Source organism: Watersipora subatra, chromosome 11, assembly GCF_963576615.1.
Source record: "Watersipora subatra chromosome 11, tzWatSuba1.1, whole genome shotgun sequence".
NCBI classification, from domain to species: Eukaryota; Metazoa; Bryozoa; class Gymnolaemata; order Cheilostomatida; family Watersiporidae; genus Watersipora; species Watersipora subatra.
Window position 1 is genome coordinate 39,185,262 of NC_088718.1, and position 12,263 is coordinate 39,197,524.

The following is a 12,263-nucleotide window of genomic DNA, read 5'->3' on the forward strand; positions in this document are numbered from 1 at the left end:
TATTGCATAGACTTTATAATGCACATACAGAATGATACATCATACTAATGACTTTTTAAAGGATATGGTAACAGTCTATGGTCCAATTTATTTTAAGTTTATTCAGTCCATTCTTATCGAAGTGGTTTTGCTATTAATGTAAACGTGGCTACTGCTTTGTTATTGTTGCTCTTTATTGGGCAACCTATTCAATATATTCAAAAACATTCATCCAAGGTGGATACTCAAATGAATTATATACAAAAGTATTTATAAAATATTAATGAAGTATGTTTCAGGTTAACAAAGACTATGAATAAAGCTTGAAATAGTGTTCACCATTAAGTGAGTGCAGTTAATGCACGTGCTGGAGTGGTCTAGCACAAGTGGTGCACTCAGTTGTTCAAAGTCAGAGTCAACAAAAAGAATATATTCAGTTGATGTACAGGCAGAACTACTGCTACAGAACTAAAAGTATACAATTGTGATAAGTGAAAGGGTTTGGTATTTAACATTAAGTTTCAGAAGGCTCTAAAAGTCTTAAAATGTGCAAAAATTGCTGATAAAATTTAAAGGAGACTAAGAGTCTCATTTAAATATTGTGACTTTAGTAGAATTTTGTGACTATGAGAGGACTGTGAGAGGACTGTGAGAGAACTGTGAGAGGACTGTGAGAGGACTGTGAGAGAACTGTGAGAGGACTGTGAGAGGACTGTGAGAGGACTGTGAGAGGACTGTGAGAGGACGGTGAGAGGACTGTGAGAGGACTGTGAGAGGACTGTGAGAGAACTGTGAGAGGACTGTGAGAAGACTGTGAGAGGACTGTGAGAGGACTGTGAGAGGACTGTGAGAGAACTGTGAGAGGACTGTGAGAGGAAAGGAGAGAGAGAGGGAGAGAGAGAGGGAGAGAGAGAGAGGGAGAGAGAGAGAGGAAGAGAGAGGGAGAGAGAGGAAGAGAGAGGGAGAGAGAGGGAGAGAGAGGGAGAGAGAGGGCGAGAGAGAGAGAGAGGAAGAGAGAGGGAGAGAGAGGGAGAGAGAGGGAGAGAGAGAGAAAGAGGGAGAGAGAGAGGAAGTCCTTTTAGAACTCTACCTTAAGAGATTCTTCTTGCTTGGCTGTTTTATGTTTCATCCCGTTTTATAGTTTGACTTTATTGAAAAAGCCTTCAAATAACAAGGAGGCAGTTGAACGGTTGAACTGAACTTGTAGCAAAAGGAATGGAGTGGGCTGCTACCTCATATTACGAGAGCGCTTAAGGCAGAGGATAGAGGAATAACTTTCATCAGGTTTGCCCTTGTACAACGGTTTATGGATAAAGTTGGACACAGGTGAATAACTATTTGCCACCGCTTCTTACATAATCAGTCAGGAGCAGACAAAACTTATATTGCTACCAAATTCATGTTATACTTCATATTCTTATTGCTTTTCACCTCCATCCTTTGGTTCTCACTGATTCAAGCTTCAAACATCAATAGCTTAACCAAACTCACTCTGTACCATCAGGAGTTACATAATTCTGGGGAGTTGCTATCTCCTGTGCACTGGCATAAGAACTCCATAAACACATCTACAATATGGGTGTAAAGGTCAGCTCATCTTAGCACCTCGTCTAAGGTTGTTCACTTTACAAAACTAAAAATGAAGACACTTTAGATTCCAATTTTCAGCTGAAGCCGAGTTTCGAAGGATTATAAGGAACTGTGTTAAGTATATGATCCCACTTTGTTTAGCAGTTCTGACATAAATTACAAATCAAAATTAAAAGTTGACTTGTATAAAAATTTTAGTGAATATTATCAGAAAATATTGATATCTTTTATCATTTACAATTGTTTATGATGTTTAAGGTGAACTGATTGCCAGGATGTTTCAAGATGAAAATAGATCAACTTGATCTCAGCTAAACCGCTCAGCTCAAGGGAAAGTGCAATTGTCACATTTACGATTGCAAAGAGACTGACAGAATAAAAGTGCGCAATGCCGCAACTTGAACACATTAGCTGATATCAACTATCACAACGATACCAACTATAGATGTCATTCGCGCATAACTTTCTTTTACTAGTGTCAAATATCTATACTTATTTACTAGAAATTCCCCAGTCATACAGCCCTCGACCAAAGTGATAATGGAAAAAGAAAGGGTACTGATGGTTGAAAAATGCAATAGCAGTCAAATAGCACCGCAGCGCAATAGGATAACTGTAATGGTAGCTGCATGGTAGCTTTAATGTACTGGGTGTTATTATGTACAACAAACAGCAATAATGAAAGGAAAAGATTATATGTTTATATCTCTCTCCCTGCAATAGGAGAAATGCAATATTAGAAGTAAAATGGCAAGCTGCTGTGTAATATACATATATATTATATATATATATATATATATATATATTAGAGCTGCACAATGATCGCGTTAATTAAACGATTAACGGCGACCAATACAAATAAACGATTAACTGAGCTGGGCCAATTAATCTTCAATTAAAATGCAACCGAGGTGATGATCTTGATGTGGTTCCTTTCCTTTGTACTGTTTAGTACCATACGTTAGTAATACTAACGTAGCGGGTTACTACCATTTAATTTACTAGCAAATAAATATTATGACAAGCAACACTTTTTAACCAATAAATTGAACCACAATTATTTTGCACTCGACTATGAAAACACAGTGAGTCGCTAACATTAAACTTGTTTATACAATACAATGCGCAAGCGCCATGCTGATCTAGCCGTAAACGGCCATGTTGTTAGATGTTTGAACATGTTTGTAGGTAATAACAACAAAAGTGATTTCAGTATTATTTAATATCTTACAGTTTGTTTTTGTTTATTTTTAAAAACTTTCATAAGTGAATTATACATGTATTTTCATTTAAAAAAATCACAATCATATTTCGGCTTCAGAATATTAGTAATATAAGATTGACACTTTATTGGAACATGAAAGCAGAAAAATGTCTTCCTCCACTGCTTTCTTGTTTACAAGAAAGCAGTGTGCAGTATATGCCAGAAAGAATTTGCTTACCACCACAGCACATCATCATTAAAATATATTCTAACTAATTCTCATCCTACCGCGCAGAATTCATCACCAGCTGTCGCAGACAATAACTAATACTACTGACTACTGACTACTGGCACTACTGTCCCCTGTGAGCTGCTATTCTCTAAAGCTGGCAATATTGTATGTAGGAAGAGGGCATCTCTTTATTCAGATAATGTGAATAAACTGTGCTGCCTCAACTCTTGGCTGACTTAATTATGGACTTTCATGGACAGTTTTCATACTCATAATAATTGTTACATTGTAACTTACGTACATTGTACATAACATATACTACTGCTAACATTTGTTTAAAATATAATTATTCTATATGTAGCTGTTTTATTTGTTTTTGAATATGCAGGTTTTTGCTAGATTAATTCTAAGATTAATCGAAGATTAACTGGTTCAGACCAGTTATTAATTGCGATCAATTTTTATAATTGTTGTGCAGCTCTAATATATATATATATATATATATATATATATATATATATATATATATATATATATATATATATATATATATATATATATATATTGCTGGGGGGCTGTATATCATTGGTCATAGCAACCAATATCAAGAAGTTGTGATATTTATCTAGATTTCTGTATTTATATCTAAATAACTATGCTGAATTTAAAAATCTAAACAGAATTTAGCTGGTTGTCATAGAAATAGATGTATATCTATAAGAAAATGTAGACCTATTATTTAATTTTGCAGATATTGAAAACGGCTTGGCAGTACCGCGATATTGGGCACAGCCGCAATATCATCAACAAAATCTTTAGAAAAATAATAACAGTAACATATTGCACACCATTGGTCACTATATACTCCGATCTTGTAAATTCAAATGGTTATTCTTATAACTAAATCTTATAATAATCTTATAAAATCAAATAATTATTCTTACAATTAAATATTGTAATAATCTTATAAGAATCGTTAAAAAAATATCATTGTCATTTCCTTTACTTTCACTGCTTTGGACATCAGTTGAAATACTAAAGTACTCATAAGTGTCCAAAATGTCAAAGTCCTCTAGAATCGGCAAAAAAAACGATTACTTTTGAGTACTTCTACATTAATTACAGAAACTTTTGGCAATTGGACAATGCCATAGACTGGTGAAATGTGCACGTTTTTTTGGTGAAATGCGCACGATTTAATGGTTCTACTCTTTGTCGCATGGCCTTGTCGGCGTTTCGTTGGCGGGTCTTAATTTTGATTAAAAAAAGTTTGTCAAGTTTTATTGGCAATTTTAGGCCAAATTAATCTGTCTATTTATGTATAATCCGATCAGATGGGTTAGTTTTAAGATATTGCATCAATTTTTCAAAGACTTGGTAACATATTTAAATAGTTTTATATGTGTTTTGTATCATTATTATACTTAAACGACTCTACACAAAAATGGTTAAATTTTTTGATGGGATTTCGGTACAAGGGTTTGGTAACGGCCGTTGATGAATAATTTTCGGGAGTTGTGTGCACATATGCATTTATCATAAAGCTCCCAAACAATCGCTTTGCTCATGTTTGGTCGTGGGATCACATTCAAACTAGCTACAATTAGTAAAGCAAGAAAAAACCCGAACGGATCAATGACAAATAACAAATAATGTCAACTTACTAATGAAAAATCTAACCAGTCACAATTTGTTACCAATTAATAATACTATTGCCGTCGCCATTGCTGTTGCCATCGCTGTCGCTATTGCTGTTTTTATTTCTGTCACTATTGCTGTCACTATTGCTGTTTCCATTGCGGTCGCCATTGTTGTCGCTATTGCTGTTTCTATTGCTGTCGCTATTGCTGTTTCTATTGCTGTCACTATTGCTGTCGCTATTGCTGTTTCTATTGCTGTCACCATTGCTGTCGCTATTGCTGTCGCTATTGCTGTCGCTATTGCTGTCGCTATTGCTGTTTCCATTGCTGTCGCTATTGCCGTCGCTATTGCTGCTGCTATTGTTGTCGCTATTGCTGTTTCTATTGCTGTCGCTATTGCTGTGGCTATTGCTGTCGCTACTGCTGTTTCTATTGCCATCGCCATTGCCACCGCTAATGCTGTTGCTAATGCTGTCACTATTGCTGTCGCTATAGCTGTTTCTATTGCTGTCGCTATTGCCATCGCTATTGCCGTCACCGTTGCCGTCGCCATTTCCGTCACCATGGCTGTCGTCATCACTGTCGCTATTGCCATCATTATTGCTGTTTTTATTGTCATCGCCATTGCTGTCACCATTTCTGTCGCCTTTCCTGATGCCATTGCTGTCGCTATTTCTTACACATATCATTAAAATAGTTTACAACTTGGATTACTTCAACAGCTTGTAGCCCTTGATTTTATTGGGTATCATTTTAAACTCATTTCTTTCATTCAAGAAGCACTTTCTGCAATAGTTTATTTGTAAAAAAATAAAAGATCGAGCAAGTATAATAAAAGGCCACTAGTCCTGGCACAATAACAAATATACTCGCTATGAGCAAAGGCTAAGATAGAAACTTACAAACACGGCATAGTTTCTGAATATATTTAGTAGGAGAGACATTCTCAACGAGCCTTCTGCCGCCTGACAAAACTTGTTGCCTCCCAGTGTCTAATGACAGCGGTAAACTGCTAAAGTAGCGTGTAACATGCTTTCTATATTCACACATGTAAAGTAAACAGTCTACAAAACTCTGTACATGAAAAGAGACTTTTTCAAAGCCCTATTATACCAAGTTATTTTAACCCTTAGGACCTAGTACAACGCTGACACATATTATTTCACCTAACAATGCTAAACGTGTGTTCTTTAGTAATGAATCAGTATGAACTAGGTCAGCACTTGGATACCACTGCTGACCTGGTCTTTGACAGCTAATGAAGTGCAATCAGATGAACAACAAGTTTAATTCTCAGACATATTTAAGGTCTGCTTAACAAAATTCAAAGCGCTCTGTTAGTTATACACGTGTAATGTTAAATATTGATTGATTTGTTGAGAGAGATAAAATTGTCATAGAATGAATTCTGATTAGTAGTAAGTAGGATGATTGCAAACACTTGAACCAATTACATTAGGTCAAGCACAGACACAATAAAATATACTAGCTAATTCTGCTCACACTGTGTTTAAATTTAACTCAGGTCTCAATGACTTCAGGTGCCATAAACTGCATATTTACACTAAAACAACATTGTAAGAACATGCTGTGGGTAGTTTTAAAAACTACTTTAGTAAAAGACTAGTTGTGCTACTTGGCATTGCCCGAGTAATAAAAAAGTCTTTGGACAGAAAATTGATTTGTATTTAACATATAACAGCATTCGCCATTCTAACTTTCAAACTTCATACCATGAGAAAAGTGTTTTGTCTTATAAACAATGAGAACTCTGGCTATAGCTATAGCCAGAATGACAGACAGATCCACATATACTTTGAGAGAGATATATACATATATATATATATATATATATATATATATATATATATCTATAAAATATATCTATATATATATCTATCTATATATCTATCTATATCCTAAATCTATATATATCTATATATATATATATAGATTTAGGTGATTAGACGAAAACATCCCAACCTCGCCAACACTAAACATAAATGCACAAGGCAGATCTTAACAAATGTATGCTACATAAACTAAACATAAAACATAAACTAACGTTACTTTACTCTTGCTACTACAATAAAAGTGCCTCGTTAAATAAGGTTTCAAAAATTGCTGAGAGTTTTAAAGAGTTTTTAGATTTCTATGAGACCGAAATCAGCATTTGTAAACAAGAAAGTCTGTTGTGTGTACTTTTAGAGCTATCTTCCCATGTACACAAAATGCTACAGATTACACAATATTAACACTTGTTAGAGCACATTCAATGACATGCTATGCTATTCTACTTGAGAATAAAATTGTATCATTACATCACTGTCTGTATGTCGTATTATGCGCTTATATTGGTCACACATTTTTTGCCTATTAATGTCTGTACATATACCTAAGTAAAATGGTGATTTCAATAAGCTTTCATGACTGGTTGTTTTATTGGTAAAAATAAATCCAATCAAAAATCCCATAAATGCAGCTCTTTCTCATGAATTAAAAAAAATTAGGTTGGTTTAGTTAGTTGGACTAAAAGCTGGAATAAGCTGATAAATGTCTCAAGAAGACTCGAGATCTTAGATGGTAGTTGTTTTCTCTCTGTACTGATGTCTTCAAGGTCTCTTGGGGAACTTTTTGCTATCTTTCTGTTTAGTAATCCGTAGTTTGTTTTTACATTAAACTGTATTTAGATAATTAGCAGCTGCCACTAAAAGTGTTTTAAAATCACAATACTACATATATGATATTCATAATATCAAAATTATAAATGTTTAAAAATTACAGCCAATGAATAAAAACACATTTATAAGAATATGCATAGACTTATATAATGAAGCTATAAAAATAGAATAATAAAAAGTTTTTATTTACTTACATTTCTACAAAAATATACATCATATAAAATTATATTTTATAAAAAGTATATAGAATGACAGTAGCTATCAAAAAATTGCTAGACAGGTTAGTCTGACATCATCATGAATTGCATTTAATTGCCAGCATGAAGCACGTATGAGTCACATAAACTTAAAAATAGAGGCTTTACGACCTGTCTTTTTATTAAATGACCTTTAAAGAGTGCTGAGTTCTTTTAATCCACAGGCTGAAGCTAACACACTACTGACTGCGCAGTGGAAGACTTGAATTCCTCAGTTGACATCTTGTGAATCACCAACCTTGGGCCTAGATTAAACCCAGCCAGCATTAAGTTGTGTATAACCAATTACTTAGCACAATTACACAGCTCAAATAAACATACAATATCGAGTGAAAAATATCAAAGCTTACAGATAAGTACTAAAAAAGATCTGTTAGAATTATTTCTTGTTTCCAGATCTCAGCTGTTATACAGTGACAATAAAAACACAACCAAATGTGAGTATAAACATATTTTGGCACGCTGTACTCACTTTCGTTTTACAGTTGCTATGATGATAACAATAATGGCAGCAATAAGAGCAACACATCCTGTGGTAACAATTGCAGCAATTCCCCAAACTGGCATCCTGCTTGCTCCTGCACCAATACATAAAGTACATATAGGTAAAATAAGTCTTTGGAAGGAGTTGATATTCAACCAATTGGAAACTAATATTTGTTTAGTTGACATTAAACTTCACTCATTGTTGCAAAGGCAGTTATCTAAGTATCCAGAGTGGCCACATCTACATATATAAGTCTCAGAGTCTGTCGTTTGGTTTGTCCAGCTGTAGCTGATGAGTATCTAGCAATTAAAATCCCGTATCAAAAAGGAATTGATCTCAGAACCTCCTGTTCATGAGACAATAAGCTATCCCATTAAGCTACGCAAGATGCAACTAATTCATAGGGTGATACGAGTCGCTATTTGTGTTAAAATATGCATAGCGACTCTGCTATGTCGCTACGTCACTTAAGCTTGCTCTCATGGCTCTTATTAGTAAGTTTAGTAATACGGATACCAGCTTACTCAAATTAGCCATTGGCAATGTGCCAGGCTAATGGCAAGTAGCAGGCAACTACATTACCTGCCATTGTTTATAAGCTGTTTTGTAATACCCGTGCAACGCCGGGCATTCGGCTAGTAACTCTTAAGCTAGAAAATCTTTTAATATGATCAAAAATTGAGTTGTGTGCACTTGATTACTTGAAGTTATCTGTTCTAGCTAGTATATGCGTAATAGTAGGTCATGACCTCATTTATGGTAGCCTGCAAATTATTTGATTGCTTACCTCGAGTCGTTGTGGTGTTATTTTGTCCTCCTGAAACAGACAACAGCAAATTCCCTGGTAGTTTTGGCTTGATTATACATGGCATCAACGATGCATGTCATTGTTAAAAATCAATTAGAATATTTAAATTTGTCAAAGACCATATAAATATATAGCACCTTGGTAACTTGGTACTAAGACTTTATGGCAAATAGCAAATAGCTTCAAGTACCAAATAAGTCGTCAGCTACTTAACAACGAGCCTGCCAATCTGGCTGACTAGGAATATAGCAGAGGCAGTAAATAAAGAGCATAACTCCAGTAGAGTCACTGTTGTCATGCTTATAAGGACTTCCAATATCACACAATGAGTAAAGACTACATGGCATTTTGTTGTCTTAGCTTAGTAAGTATAAAATTCCTATAGATATCTAACCCCTTGTGTGCATACCCATAGATATCTAACCCTTTGCCTTCTTATAGATATCTAAGCCTTTGCCTTCCCATAGATATCTAAACATTTGCTTTCTCATAGATATCTAAACATTTGCAGTCTCACAGGCATCTAACAATTTGCACACAGAAACTGATAAACAGATGGTTACAACTCTACATTATAACTGGGTTATCTATATAAATTATTAGCTGTTGTCCATCTGTGTGTTCACTTTTTTTGTCACAAAGCACAGAGAATAAGGATTGGTGCAATTATTCTGAAGTGGTACAACGTGGTTGTTTAGTTAATTAGGTTGGGACATGAGTACAATGAGCTAGATTTCTTGGATTTGAGCTCCACATTGGCCAACATTTTAGTCATTTCATTATTCCATTAATCGCATGTATATAATTTTGTGATTGCATGAAAGTTTGTACATTTAAAACAACTGCTATTGTAACACAAAAATAAAAGGCTTTGACATCCATGCTGCACTTTTTCAGTTTTGACATTTTAACATTGATTCAACGTCACTTTTCATAAGCGACACTGTCATATTTAGTTTTAATAGTTATTAATTTATTATTTGAGACTTGGGAGTTGCCACCCTGTTTGCTAGTTATCAATAAATCTCAAATAATCAACTTTAACCTCAATGAATTATGATATCATCATATACGAACACATTTTATTAGAAAGCCATGAAAACCAAAACTGAAGCTTTGGTAGACAATCGAGGAAGAATCAGTTTTTATCACAAAAGAAGATTAGTAATCAGCGAGTAAGATATTTTGTAATATTTTATTACACGCACAACTTTCGCAGTAGCTCCGGTGCTTCTATGTCATGTCACATACACACTCACAAGCATTAAGCATTCACGATTCTCAGTCTATGTTGACTTTACTATTCCAAAAACTAGACCATCAACTCATGCCCCAATTAAGCTCAAAAAGATGAGTATAAAGTCAAAAAGCTTATCACACTTTTACCAGCATCATATATCGTCCATTCTGTCTTATGCTGCTACAAGCTGATTTCCTTTTGTTTCAAAGATGAATAACAAAAAATGAGTACACTTTCAAAAATTATGTTTTAGGGTTATGTTATCTGATATAAGCAGTTATGATCAGCGTCTCAAATGCCCTTATTGCTGACGAGCTGTGTTTTTAGATATTCGCTGTCTAAAATACTCACATCGTATCTCCAATTTACCTGATCATTTTTTACACTTCTTCTTCCCCTAAAGTACACCTTATATCAAACACCATCACTCTACTAATCCACACTACAAAACAGCGTTTTTTCTCCAATGCGCATTACTTGACTTTTCTTTATTTTTGTCTCATTGTCTAATTTGCTTTACACAAAGTTGGCTGGTGATAATAAAGTTCACATGCACATTTCACACCCATATATAGAGCATACACTTTAGGCCTTCATTCCTACCAGATGAAAACTAATTCTTTACCGGTTGTGGAGTTGAGAAGAGAGCTATGATAGCTGGTTGATAAGTTAGCCTCCAGCATCGTTGTTGTTGATGTGATTATAGGTGTCGATGTCAATGGTACAGATGTGGTTGCTGTTTCTGTAGATGTGGTTGCTGTTTCTATAGATGTACTTGTTGTTCCCATTATAGAGGTCGATACTGTTGCGATAGGTGTTGTGGTTGTTACCGCAGGTGTAGTGGTTGTCATTGTTGCTACTTCAGGCGTTGTTGTTGATGTTGTTGTTGTTACTACCATGGTAGATGTTGTTGTTAGACGAGGTGTAGTTGTGGTGGTAGATTCGCTTGTCGTTGTGGTTGATTCTGCTGTAGTAGTAGTTGCTGTTACCCCTTCCGTGGTTGTGGTGCTGCCTGCGGTCGTGCTGCTTGTGGTTGTACTAGTAGTAACTGACTGCTCACAGCTTGGGTCATCTACAAACTCAGCAGCAGTTCTTGTTGAACTGGAGTTTACAGGAGATCATCCAGGGCCAGAGGTGGTCATCTCACCCAATCCACTCAGAACTACATCGACTGAAAGAGCCCAATAAAAACTGCTATGAACTGTTGCAAAATGCCATCTGTTTTTGAAAAACTATTGGACACAACTTTTTAACCACTGCCTTGAATGAGTTTATATATTTTAAATTCGAAGACATGTGTCCTAACAACAGTTTACGTATTTCATAAAATGATTTGTTATTTATTCAGCGAGCCTTCTTGACTCAGCTGGTTCAGCTCTCTGGGCCTTTTTATAACCATATATGTAATGTTTATATTTAAGGTTTTGGAAAGCCATATGGTAGTCTGTTTAAGAATTGTATTAAAACATCAACTTGATACACAAAATACCTTCACATTAATTCTCAAAGTGTTGAAACCCAACGAATGTCTTATTTATCAGCACCCAAAACTGATTTTGAGTTTTAAACAGCGGTAACAACCAGAAAAAGATAATAATTCCCATTCAATTAAACAGTTTGACATGTAAAGTAGGGTACTTAACTTTGGAGGAAATAGGTGAGCCCTAATTATAATTAACAGTTGACTAAATGAACTTAGTTCACTGACCTGGCAACGCCACAATATATCCTTGACCCCCGATATAAATATTACCATTTGTGAACACCACGGAATATGAATCACTTGCAGTCTCTGTTCCTTGTATTGTGGTAACCTGACAGCTGGCCGTGTCTATGAGTCGCAGTTTGTTGTTTACTTGGTCTACGACAACGTATGTATCTTTGTAGAGAACCGCCATATCATAGACAGAATCATATCTTCCTAAATGCAGGCTGCCATCGGTATAATTTCTGTCGGTACCATACGTTGTCATCATGAATGAGTTTAAATTTAGGCGCTTAAACGTGTTATCATCAGCGATAAGCATGAATCCGCAGTAATACGTGTCAAACCGAAGAGAATGCAAAGTAGTAAACCCAGCTGGTAGATATGTACTAACAGTTTGAGTTTCGACATCAATCAAACGTATGTTTCCGGATTCTTCC

The 12,263-nt window shown here is 35.3% G+C and overlaps 1 protein-coding gene across 1 annotated transcript; it reads left to right on the plus strand.

Annotated features, from left to right (window-relative positions):
* The first annotated feature begins 4,671 nt into the window (after nt 1-4,671).
* On the plus strand, nt 4,672-5,337 carry LOC137408054 (uncharacterized). Its single transcript, XM_068094442.1, has one exon. The coding sequence runs from the start codon at nt 4,672-4,674 to the stop codon at nt 5,335-5,337; it is 666 nt and encodes a 221-aa protein (XP_067950543.1).
* The last annotated feature ends 6,926 nt before the right edge of the window (nt 5,338-12,263 follow it).